The sequence below is a fragment of the Apteryx mantelli genome, chromosome 15 (genome assembly GCF_036417845.1).
Source record: "Apteryx mantelli isolate bAptMan1 chromosome 15, bAptMan1.hap1, whole genome shotgun sequence".
Lineage (NCBI taxonomy): Eukaryota > Metazoa > Chordata > Aves > Apterygiformes > Apterygidae > Apteryx > Apteryx mantelli.
In genome coordinates, this window is record NC_089992.1 from 7,764,677 (window position 1) to 7,778,024 (window position 13,348).

The following is a 13,348-nucleotide window of genomic DNA, read 5'->3' on the forward strand; positions in this document are numbered from 1 at the left end:
CTATAACCCAGTCTTCCATGGAAACGCTATCTGCAAATCTTAGGGAAAAACATAGCCTCTAGGTGGAAAGATTATTCTACTTTCTTCACAAGGCTTCCATTGAAGTTAGTGGAATTTCTCAGGTGAAAAAATATCAGTTGTGAGTTGCAGGTTTAAGGTCAGTATTCCCTTCATCTTGTACACACACACACGCACACACACACTTACTTTAAAGAAAACATCCACCACATAATTTCTAGATTGCAAATTATATATATATATCTTTAAAAACTGAAGAGAACATAAACAGTCTCTCCATATATATATATATGTATTTACTGAGTCACATATAATATGAAAAAACTATATTATGTAAATCATCATATTATCTATAATTCTCCAACTGGCAATTATTTTTAAGAGACACAGTGCATTCGCTCTTTTTTTTTTTTAGAAACATAGTATGTGTCCTCATTGGCTTGGTAGCATATTAGAATGAAGGCGTATGGATAAAAAACGCAGAGGATTAAACAAACCCCTTGAGTCACATTATGTCTGGGTGAATTAAACAGGACTCTTCCCCAAACTAGCATAAATAAGTCCCCCCTCTGGAAAAGTGTCAGCGATTTAAGGGTTAACATAAACTTGAAAATAATTTTAAAAAATCTTATTAGAGGACTACACAGACAAATATTTGGAATTCATCCCCCTTTAAAAATGACAGCACATTTGGCAAGTGTGAGCAAATGTCTTGAACTTTACTGGGTCTGAAAGATCTGAGCACAGCTATTCACAGACAACCAAGAAGCTGCGATCTGTGAATACGCCCTTGGCTGGAAGGATTTTGTTAACTTTGGCCGCATCACTCGCTACCTGGAGGGTTTCCAGCAGCTTTCAAGGTATTTAACGCGGACTCATGGCTGGTGACAGTGTGACTGGTTGAACAACTCTAGCGCCCTTCCCTCTTTGCCATCACTGAGAGCGCACGGGGTTCGAGCAGCGCCCAGACCAGCTAACCCGTTAGCCCATATCGCAGAAGTAACGGGGCTGCATGTATCCCCAGGGCGCGCAGCGTTGCTAACACCTATTCTGGCATTGCCTTTGTCATCCTCCTCCTTTTCGCCTCATGCCCAAGCCTGTCCGTTCGCTGAGCTCTCCGATGAACCTCTGCCTCTGCAGCTACTGATGCTCTCCTGCTGTTTCCGTCTTGGAAGCTTGTACTGTCATCAAATGGGCTGGTACCCAGCTATAGCTGTGTTGTGTTTTCTCCATCACCCCCACAGGATTTCAAAAGTGATCCCATTAAAAGAGGAGGTTGTTCTGAATCCTGGCTGGATCTGATTTTGAGAAAAAGACAAAAGTTTCCTGTGTTGCTGTTGTTTTGCAATTATATTTCTTCACTCTCGCTCTCTCTGTTTTCTTTAAAAAGGACCCTTACATTATTAATGTAGTTCATCCATCCATAGTCACTATAAAACAGACTCCATATTTTCACACCACTCATGATCTTCAAGGTTATAGATAAATTTTGTCCTGTGCGACTGGTTTTGGGGCACCGAGTCCCGCCCCAGATTGTCTAGGGTGAGAGTAGAGGCAAAAAACTCACTAGTGCTGAGACCACCTTCGTGGTTCTTGATGTATCTTTTATAGTTTTTCCTCAAGCACTGCCAGGTGGTTGTATACAAGATGAATGCAAAAGACTTCAGGGCTATAGCAATACTAACATACAGGTATCTATAGACCACATTGTCATACAGCGCACAGGCTCCTTGCTCGCCACAAAACGTGCTCCAGAACAGACACGTGGAATCAATTCCAGCCCCAAAGATCAGCGGAGGTGGGATAAAACCTGTCAAGATAAGAGAGACAAATCATGCTTTTATGATCTTTATGATAAAGAGAGAGAGGACGTGACTGCAGTGAATGGAAAGAGAACATACTTTATCAAGGTTAATGGTCCCAGATGGAGCCTGTGATTCTCTCTAATTTTTTAAGCTCTAAATCAACCTAAATAAAGTTTGTGGATATGAGTTTTTTACCTTGGACTCAACATTTATGGAAGTGATTCCTCCCTAAATCACAAATGCAGGGAGGATCTTACCCAAGTTTAAGTGGCTTTTATTAAACTTCTGGTTTCTCTTGTGAGACTGGGTGGAAGGGTAAATGAAAACGAGGGAGGAGAGCCTTGCAGCTTCTTCTCTGTTTAGATACTGGCAATTGCTCTCCAGGCTGCTCACTTGTAGGATGCCATAGGACTCCAATTCAGAGTATGAAATCTGCTGTGGCACTGAAAGGTAGTTTTGGACTTTTTCCTGACACAGGAGAACGCTTTCTCAGGACATAAGGAAAAGAAACAACAGCCTCCAACACATGCCGAAGATTAAGCCTGAAAGGAAGTGAAACTTTTATTGTGCCATTAAATGAAATATCACAGCAGGATTCTCCCACAATCATTGCAGTTAACTGCCAATGAACATTTCTCAATCATAGTTTGCAAGAGAGCCACGATCTTAAAGCAATCATTCTGATCTCATTTAACCAATAAAGGCAATGTTTTCCTTCCCTGCTTTTTCTCCTCCCACAGGGATATGCAGAGGCCCCCAATGTCATATCGTGATTATCTGCAAATCAAGATGCTTCACCCTGAAGAGAGCCATGCCCACCTGCAAACAGTGGGTCGGCCATGCGTGTTCCAGCTTTGGACTCACCTGCCAGCACACATGCACTGAGCGTGCAGCACTCAGAAGATGTGGATATTCTACATAATGCAAACCATTTCTCTTCCTTCTGCTATGTTTATGAGGGAGGATGGAAGCAAATAAGTCCCAGAAAAAAACCCTCTGATAAATAAAATCACTGCTGTGGGTTAAGACAATAAGCGAAGAACAACACTTTTTCTAATGGAACTGAATAGCAGGTGGGCACAACATACTGTCCCAAGCTGGGACTTGGCAGCATCACTCTATTCTTAGGTGTGGTGAGACTGGGACTCTAAAAATACATATGTAGACAAACAGACACAAGGACAGCAGTATCTAGGCAGAAGAGTGTTGAATTTAGGATCAAGTTTCATCATTAACCTGGATTTTCAGGCTTAAAAAGATACCTTCCTTTAACTTGTCATGAATGTCACCGTATGGCTCATGACAATATTAGAACTACAAATAAATTGGTTGTCTTCACTGTTGCCTGTGGGAACTAAGATGTCTTTATTTTATTTTACTGATGACTAGAACTCTTCAGATTTTTTTGATCTTCCTTACAGGCTAATAAATGCATGAGTTAGGAAAGCCTATATAGGCTTCTGGTATTCATTTAACCACTCATTAATAGCATGAATCTGGTAAATAAAAACAGGCAGTACAAAAGGAAGATGTTCTTGTTTTTAGAAACACTTGTTCTAGTCATCACATCTAAAACCTGATTATGTTCTGAAAAACATCACAGTGCACAGCTCCCTGTTTCTTGTCTCAATGATTTCCAGACTGAGCTGGGTCTGTTTCCAAGTTCAAAGTGTTGATCTTTTTTTGTTTTTAACCTGCAGACAACTGCAAAGTCATTCTGGGATTTAAAAATTCAGCGGGGCTCTTGCCAGAAGCAAGCAAACAGATTGTGCTGCTGATACAGGAGTCGGGAAGGGATCCAGTTTGCGTGACCAGTGCTGTACTGGCTCTGGATGCCCTGTAAGGGGGTAACAGCTAGATGTGGAAGTGACTGAGGAACCATGAGCTACGTGCTTTCTGCACCAAGGGAAAGCTGCATTTGGATCATAGTTCTGAGGTTTGGCCTCATGCTTAATAACACGTTGAGAGGAGTTGATACAATGCTTCGGAGATGCACAGCCATCATCCACATCTCCTGTTGGCTTCAGCTGGTTTTCTAGGTTCTCAAGATAATTTGGTCTCTGCATTTTGGACTGATGCTGACAAATGCATCAGGTTTAGATCAATGCAAGGCTATACAGAGTCCACCATTTTTCAAGTCTCTGGCCCACAAGATCACTTGAAGAGATCGCCTCTGTGCTGACAGAGGTAATGAAAAAGAATCCAGCTTAAACTGGTGCTGCATCAGGCATAAAAGCAGCAGAGCCTGCGCTAACCTGAGCATTGCCACGAAAAGCCCAGGTGATATTTTCCCACAGAAACTGGAAACTGGAAGTTGTTCCTCACAAGACTTGAGGAAGGACCTGTTTCACTGACCTTCAAAACCACACCTATGTGGATGCAGGCACAGATGTGGAGACCTTAAAGAAACATACATGAAAAACTTCTCTTTAGCAATCAGTGTTAAAGCTCGTTCTCATCAGGGGAACAGACAAGAGATTCACAGGAATGACTCAGTACCTAGAGCCTCTGAAACATGGGGAGTTGTGCGGCTGCTGGCATCGGAGATCAGAAAGTTCTTCTCAGGGAGAAACACTGCATCTGTGTCATGTTGCAAGAAGAGAGGCAAAGGAAGGTGGGCTTGTAGGAAAAAGCAGAGGACCCCCACTGGTAAAGCAAAGGCTATTCTAGGATGCACTGTAAACACTATCTGGAAAGGCAAGCATCCACGTTCTTACAACACGTACAAAACCCTTTGCCATTCCAGACATGAACTGTCAATGCTGACAATCTCTGGTACAGTCAAGTTGGAGTTATCAAGGGTGTTTGTCTTGTGCTACCTGCAAAAGTCATTCTTCAGATGGGCTTGAACTGCACATTTCCAATCCAGCTCAGAACTTGCCCGATTGCTGGAAGCATTCAGACAGAAATTTCTGGTTTCAAGTCTTTTTAGCCATAGCTTTCTATATAGATGTGAAATGTTATTGGAAAAGAATGTCCATATCAACGCCTCCTGCACAGTAGTTGCTGCCTTCAAAACCCTTAGGCTTTGACAGTGTTGCTTTACATTCTTCTCTGAAAAACTGCAGTAACACTTTTATATGGAGACACTATTATGTTGCGCTCTCGCAGCAGAATTCCTATGGACTGAGATAATACATCCAGGAAGATAACAGGAGAATTCAGTTTTGTTTCATGTTATTACAGTGAATATTAAAGAGATTCAATCATGCTTTACCTCTTATTGCAAAATGTTGCAAAAATTTCTGCTACATATATATTTCATTGCAGAAACTGCAGGGCTGTACAAAAAAGCTGCCTCTGTCTTACTGAAATCTATTAGCTACGATTGCACCTCTGGGTCTCATACCTCCTATTTTTAATACTCTCCTTTGGTTCAAGAAGCAGCTATTATCACTCTCAAGTTAAAGCTTAAAGGTGATCTCAAAAGCTTTCAAAATAAATCAGTAAAGCAAATCTCAAGCTTCAGATTGTTAAGGGCAAGATTTGGATACCTGCGCTTATACTGAATAGTACCTTTCTCTTCATTTTCTATGGGTTTTAGCTACGTTGCTGATATGCTCCAGGATGTATTCTCTTATTTCATGGGAATTCTCTAGTGACAGGGCAACATATAAATGCTTGAGTCTAAATCCTTACTATGGCTTCTTTACTGGCAGAAAAAAAGGGTCTATTCAACCTAAGCATACCTGCCTGAGCCTAGTTTTAGTGGAATTCACAATGCAGGTATCTCAGAAGGTTTCTCTCTTTTAAAAGGAAAAGAGAGAAGAACTTCACCCTCAAGTAATTTTTCATGTGGAAACAAGACCACACAGCCATCCTCCTTGCACACTTGCGTGCTGACACTCCACATTCAGCCAGCTGAAGACAGGCCAAAACCCGAGAGAAACATGGACAGCAAAAGAAAACGCTGTCTTTGCAAGGCTTGAACTAGAGCTGACTAAAGTCAACCCAGAAGCTTCCCTTAGAGTTATCCAGGTTTTGGATAAGACTGCTTACTTACATCAAGCTTTTGGCATGAATGCAGCTACTTCATCAAAAGCAAAAACAATCTGATAGGCTTTAATACAAACTGGACTAGGACCACGTGGGCATGCCATTCACGTTGTCAGCTAACAGAGGAACAAGGTGGTACAATGAAAATAAGATCACTTATTCAAGGCAACATGTGGCACTGTGAGATTTTTGGCTCCCTCCCCTACTTCCCTCCTCTCCTTCTAAAACAAAAAATGTTAGGTCCAGAAAAGACCATACAAACAGTTGTTTAGCAAAGAAGAAACAAACAACCAAGTCCTAGAGCAGTACTTTGAAAAAGCAGGATTTCAATCTACTACAAGATAAAATCTTCCTCGTGCAGCTACTCCATGCGTGGACCACAAGAGAAACCCCACTCCCTGATGTGCCCAGTTGGACTGGTACTGGACTGGACACTTCGCTCACGGTGCCTTGCTCCATCCGGGTGATGGTATTTTCCTCTCCAGCTGATCCCTTTGAGATCAGTGGGGGCATACAGAGAACACACTACCTGTGCCCTGCCACTGCAGGGGGCAAAGCGTGGCTCAAGAGCGAAGTGGATATCCACACCCCACCACGCAGACACCACAGGCATGAAAGGGATCCACACCGTGATGGATCAGAGAGAATTTTGTGCTGAATCATTGAGGTAAAGGAGCTGAAACGTAGGAGCTTTAAAGTAGGAGCCATCCCTTCAAAAGCGAGAGGAGGGAAGAAAAAAAAAAAAAAACAGAAATAAGAAGCAGATGAACAACAGGCAGGTGCCCAAAGCGCTCCTTTTCATTCAGACATGAGAAACATATACTGATCCAGAGGAATGGCCAAACGTATTTAATGGGATATTAACTCACAGTGCAAGGACACAGTCTGCTTCATTTTATGGTTTTCCTTTCTGAGAGACCAGAAGGAAGGGATGAACGCACAATCTATTAACACAGACCCTATCCCTCAAATGACAGTGAAATTATGCATTCTTCTATTTCAGCAATACACAATAATGGAGTAATTTTGCAAACTGCTGACATGTTAACGACAACTATAGGAGAGTAACTGGTTGTGTGGCACAAATGGTCACTTCTCAAGCAACAGCTCAATCTTTTCCATTAGCACAATTCAAATGGCAGGAAAAGCACATGCCTGCCTTTCCCTTTGGGAGCCTTGACGTGCTACCCTTCACAGAGAGGTCTCAGATGCTGTTGTGTCAGACCCCACTCATAACAGCTACAGCATCTGACAGAAGGTAGAGTAGGTTTGCACAGAGCAGAAATCAATGTTCACAGGTAGACACACACTAAAAATACAGCTGTCTGCGGGGAAGGAAAGGGTGGGAGGGAAGGATGAGATATTTTTGCACCTACCTAGCAAACGGAGAAGCAGGAAAAGCACCCCCAAAGCATAAGACTTGAGTTCGGGGCTCACGGTTCTGTAGGGAGAAGAGAGGCAAAGAGTGAAATCAATTCTTAGTGCACTGCTTTGATTAACACACCCCTTGGCGATTCTTCGCTGTCAGCCAGGATGCCACCACCACCTCTTCAAAAAGTCATTAATGGGGTTTTTCCTCTCGCTTTGCCTGAACTGCCTACAGCCCCAAAAGTAATTGCAACTCTGGCCATGTGATAGGTTCAGGAATTTAGCTAAGTCATTAATAACAGCAGTTAATCTTGTCATCGGAAGGGGAAAGATGAAATTCTCAACCCAGTAAATCATCATTTACAAATTCCCTGCAATACTTGCAAGGCTCCAGATGTTGTGATTTGGTGGGAGAGAAATCTTTTTGTTGTGAGACTTCTCAGACTAATGGGAATAAGAGAGGGAAAGGAGGACAGTGGGCCAAAAGTTTCAGTCAGCCTATTAAATCAAGCCTCTTAGGATATGTTCGTGAAGACTAGTTTCATGAGACAGAGTAGCATCTGAATTTGTTTTACATGGGGAAGGCAATGGTCACACTGCCTTTTGCTACGAACAGAACCCACTCCACCTCATTAGCATTAGTCTTCAAAGGTGCTTTAAAAAAATCATTCATGGCTTTCTGATTTACTTAGCTCGAGGATGCTATTGGCTAAAGCCCTCCTCTTGGAGTAGGGTCTGTAAAGCCTCTGGCATTTCAAAAAATCGTTACTTTGGTCTGAAGTCTTATTAATAGCATTTTATGTCCCACAGCATATAAAGGCTGGGAAAGCAGGATAGTGATCCCCATACAACTGGGTTCAGCACACACAGAAGCCTAAAGGCATCAGCTGCTTCTTCCATTATGTCTTTACAGGGGTGCTGTAGTCAGCAATACGAGTGACACCCATGATGGAAGTGGTGGTCCACGGTATAAAAACACTGGAGGGGAATCAGACAAAACTGATAAAACTGCCAAAAAGAGTAATCGTTTTTAAGTCAAGAGAAACCATTTTAACTACTTGCCCTAATCTCACACACTACACAGGCCATATAACATCTTACCATGATTCCTGCAAGAAGCCTGTGACTTCTGGCTGAATTACAGCAGGGTTTTCAGGTAGACACCCATGCTCTATAGGAAGACTTTATACCATGAAGTATCTACCCTTGGAAAAATGTTCCAGTGGTTAAGGGCTTGGCTCAAATCAGATCCTACAATAGGGTGGGAAGTGAAGGAATCAGAAGGAATATTAAAGTTTATTTTATGGAAAAAAACAGATTATCATGTGAAACATTCACAGTGGGTTTTCAATCAGTGGTGGTGTCCATCCATCCATTTTTATTTAAGATAAATTCCCACACCTTAGGGTAAAAGTTGCCACCTGGTGACATCCCCTTTTCTCACTAACTACAACAGCGAACAAATGACGTTCCTAGACAAGGCATTTAATTTGTAGACACTGAAGTGAGGGCAAATGAATTTCACAATGAATGTTCCAGTTGTCTCAGTTTCTGCCCACATGGCAGAAACCTACCTCCCTCTGGATGTTGGATGAACAATACCAGAAGACCTTGGGGCAGGAGAGGGTCAAACCTCTAATTCTACTCTCCACTGCAGCCCTACCAGCCCGGCTTTATTGCAGCCTCACCGCTAGGTAATCAGATACATCTGACAAAAGTGGTTTCAGTGTAAAACCTGAGCTTCTTCCAAGTGGCCGTCTCAACCACACACCAGCACACAGAAAAGCTACCGGCCCCGGAGTAACTCTTGCTGGCCAGGCGAGGGGAAGGCACCTCTGTGCTGAGCACAACTACTCAGCTCATTTCAACTTCTGCGTGGGAGCTGACGATGCCACTTTTCACTGCCAGGGCATGCTCATATGCCTACGCTTGCTTTTAGAAATGCTTTACCCAAGACGGTGGTTGTTTGGAGAACATGAGGTGATACATGGCAAACAGCTCTTCCCTGTGCATTTTAATTGCTTTCAGTGATTCTAAGGGGAGGGTAATTATGAATTTGGATGTGGGAATTGTTTATTTCATACAGCTGTGAGCTGAGTGTTTTTAATGTTTCCTTCCCTTGTGTTCTCCTTCCTGGCTGGTGACTGGCTGATCTCATTTGAAGTCACACACTAAGATGAGTCCATTCAGGATCCTACAGGTGCTGGCAATTTCCTTGCACAAAGAACCCTTCAAACCTCAAATTATGTTTGCCACAATATTTAACATTAGAAATTTGATTTCCCTTTAGCAACTTTATATGCACAGAGAGAAATGAGCTAGTAGGGGGAATATCTCATTTTATATCCTGCAGGGAGACATGCCCTCATAGAGCTGTTCTGTCCAAGATCCACTCAAGAGTTTCTAATACAGACCTTATTGATTGAATTTTATTGGAATTTTCCAGGCTGCAGAATGGATCTGCTATTTGTGCCTCTGGTTATTATTCTCAGTAAGTGACAGCCTGGACAGATAAGTAATTCTGAATAAACCTGGGCTTAGATATCTATGTATCGCATAGGGTGAAGTGTTCCATGCGTCTGGAAATAACACAAGGTGACTCATTTGAATAAGCTACTTTTGTCTTCCTATTAATTTTGGCTCAACTCAAAGATGTCCTTCATACCTTTAAGTTCTCTCTGTTTTTTGGGCTAGGTCCAGGGTGAGAGAAGTTAAACCTCTAGCCAGGGGTGTATTGACCCAAGCTAGCCATTGCCATAGCCTTTCATTTTTCTTGTAGTTTCTCTAGGTCATCTCTAAAGGCACCTTATTAAGCCACCGGCTGAGAACATGTGGCTGCAATTCTGTCATTTTGCTGAAGTAGCGCTAATGTCTTCCCTGCCTGGACTGAAGCTGCACTTCTGCATTTCCCCCTCCGCATGCTAATTCCAGCTTTGGTAGGAGCAAGTCTGCCACCTTTCTTTGCAGCGTCCCTGTAGGGATCCTCTCGGTTTGCAAGCCCAGGCCCTCTCCATTCCCATTTTACCAAAGCTGGACATCAACAATTCCCTTATTCCCTCTTTTTAGCAGGTCAGCATGGCATACAATGAACTCAGGAGGGCTATACCACGGATGAACAAGGAGCTACTAAGCAGAATAGAGGCTGAGAAAGAAAATGGCTTAGCTGACGCTTGAAACAACTGGGCCTAAATTCAGGCATCACAGATCAGGCTTTCACATCCCCAACTCCTGCCAGTAGCATATTAGAAAGCTTGTACCCATGGGTGCTTATTTGCTGAGGACGTTCAGACTCTTTGGAAGATAAGAGCAGTTCTTTCAAGGTGTCTCCACCGAATTCTTAGTCCAAGGCCTGATCCTCTGATGGACTGAGCTTCCACCAAAGCCAAAGTGAACTATCTGGGGACAGCCAGTGCAGCCAAAAATGCTGGGGCTGGGAACTGTGCAGGGTCCTGGCTCTCTGCAGCTCCTGTTGGCACCCCATGCCCCGCACAACATCCTGGCCTCACTTGCACCACCAGCAAGGAGCCTTTCCACTGGCTGCAGCCGCCTGCAAGCGCATCAGCTCCTCCAAGCATCGCCCTTACCTGATGAGTATGATAACCGACGGCGTCTGCGCCATGGCCCCGATCATGCTGCAAACGCACATCACACAGAGGAATGTCAGGAAGGCCTCTTCGCAGCCGGGACTGGGGCATTTTCCAGGAACAACTGTAGCGTTTTCAGATGGGAGCGAGCTGAGGCATGAACAGCCGCTGAGATTCTGCAAAGGAGCACAGGGGTTCAGAGAAAACAAGACCCACAGTCCCCAACACCGTTCCTCTGCAACGATGACTCACCAACCAGCAACTCTGAATTCTCTAATGGTCAATTAATTAATGAAGTGCTTATCTGAGGGGGTTTGGAAAGGATTTCAAAAAACATGTCAGCTTGGATGCGCACTATCAGCAAGGGAAAGCCTTCCTTTGGCTTGTTTCTTTTCTTCCACTCCTTTCAAGTTTCTCCCATAAATGTCACTGCAACAAAATTACTAACAAGTTATGCCCCTTTTGAGAAGAATAAAGAAATGATCTGTGTTCCTGCTACACGAAAGATCCCAAATTATGGTCCTAATTACTTTCTTATTTACCTCTGTCTTCTTGGCTGTTATAATTAAATTGAAGCCCATTAAAAAGAGGTAAATCTGCAGCCCTGTCCTTGGCTACCGATTCACTGCCTTATTCCAGCGCCTTGAATCCTAAGAAGGAGAACACCACAACGTGTACCTTAGCTCACCAAGAGCTGGTCATCAAAGCTTGGTGGCAGAGACACTACTGGTTGCAGGTGCACTACAGGGCTAATAAATGCCATTTGGTTTAGTGGAAGCTGTGTAGAGCTAAAAGCTGAAGCCAGGCAAGATAAATTTTATCAATACGTAATCAGAAGGAAGGAGAAATGACCACATTTTTCTTTGATCTCTCCAGCAAGAGCAAGATGTCAAAAGAAGCTTTGTTTGCCAGTCACAGATTTAGGGTTTTTTTCTTATTTTCCAACTCACCCTTCCGAATTTCTGAGTGGGGGATGTCAACGCAATTAAGGCGCACAATACTACCAAGAAATCCCTTAATGAATACAGAAGGAAACGATCATAAATGATTCATGGCTTGTCTTCATCAGGCTGTGGGGTTTGCAGGTCACATGTTTGTAAGAGAAGTAATGCCATGAAATAAAATATATTAAAAAATAGCTAAATCTCCTCCCCTTCCCCCCTATCACATTCAAGCAGAAATTCCTTTCCTTTTCTGCTGGGGTTCCCTTAGGACCATACAATAGCACACTTTCTGGTTCACTGCCTCCAAAGATAAGGATCCATGGGGACACTGCTCTAGCCCTTCTGACTCCAATCTCTTTCTTCTGCATAGGAGCTAAACGATTTCCTTCCAAATAACTGCACAGAGGGCAAAAGAGACCGCAGTGCAGAACTCCAGGAATGCCAGAGTAGACGTGCAGATGCCTTTTTGTCTGGCAAGTAATAATTAACGTAACAAATTCCTGTGCTGTGAGTCAGAAGCTGCCACCTGAAGGCTTTGCGATGGTGACAATTAGCACCACTGCAGTGGTGTTTGCACAGGGACAACAGGCAGTAATTTGTAATTCCTGGCTGTCACTGCAGTGCCTAGCTAGCATCCACCCAGAACACAACCCAGCAGAGCAAGCCTCGTCTTAGTCCAGGAAAGTACACACCTGTACTGAAATGTCCTAGGGCAATTTTCCTACCCTTTGCAGGTGTAGGTTAGTCATGGCAATGGCTTACTGCGTTGGGCATCATGGCAAACACGCAGGATTGGGTGCTTGTTCCGTACGGGGTCTCATCAGTGGGGTAAAAAAAACAAACAAACATTTCTGGCAGTGGTGGGGTAGATTCAGCCACCTCGGTGTGATTTTACATCTGGCGTAACAAACCACGAAGCAGCGAAACCCTACGCACAGATCACGAAAACCTCTGATGTGCTTTGGGAATACTAGTGTATTGGGCCAAAGCGGCAGGGCCAGGATCCCTCCCGGGAGCTCCCCGGCAATGGCACCTCAGAAATTCTCTGCGGCTGCTGGCTTATCCTGTGCTCCCGACAAGCCCACCTCTACTGCTCCAACCATTGCTTTCCACCCTGTTCCCCTTTTTTAACCATTTTGCACCAAGGTGTTATCTCAAGGCAGAGCAAGTAGTTTGTACCAGCTACATCTGCTTGTCAGTGCTCTGCCTTCTTCTTACCCAGGAGATCCTTGATCTTTTATTACTGACATGCGTGATACAACTCACAAACATCAAACGAGGCAACAAAGACGGACTTTTACCTTCGTCCCATGGAGTGGCAACATTTTACTACCCATGCCAAATTGCTATCGATCCCCTGGGAACCCCCTCTAACCCCAGCACCACTCAACTGCACCTTTATCATCACCTTCCCTGTGCCCAGCAGCTTGCACACTGACACCACGATTTTCTGTGTGTGCATGAAGCTGCACAGGTGCAGAATTTGCACCTTCAGCAGCACCCAGAGTTTGGGGTAATTATGCACACAAGTTATCCATGCTAATGGGTTTTCAACCCTGACTCCGACAGGGAGGAACTGGCTGCTTCTGGTGCAAAGCCCTGAGACACCAGCACTGTAATGTCAGGTTGGAAT

The 13,348-nt window shown here is 43.8% G+C and overlaps 1 protein-coding gene across 1 annotated transcript in view; it reads right to left on the reverse strand.

The window, feature by feature from the left end:
• Positions 1-363: 363 nt before the first annotated feature.
• The window catches only part of SLCO3A1 (solute carrier organic anion transporter family member 3A1), a 148,492-nt gene continuing 135,507 nt past the window's right edge, over positions 364-13,348 (reverse strand). The window contains exons 8-10 of the mRNA XM_067305348.1: positions 10,772-10,947; positions 7,196-7,260; positions 364-1,828 (exon numbers count right to left, since the gene is read on the reverse strand). Of these exons, the coding sequence (XP_067161449.1) occupies positions 1,449-1,828; positions 7,196-7,260; positions 10,772-10,947 (621 nt within the window). The 3' untranslated portion in view covers positions 364-1,448. The remainder of the gene's footprint in view (positions 1,829-7,195; positions 7,261-10,771; positions 10,948-13,348) is intronic.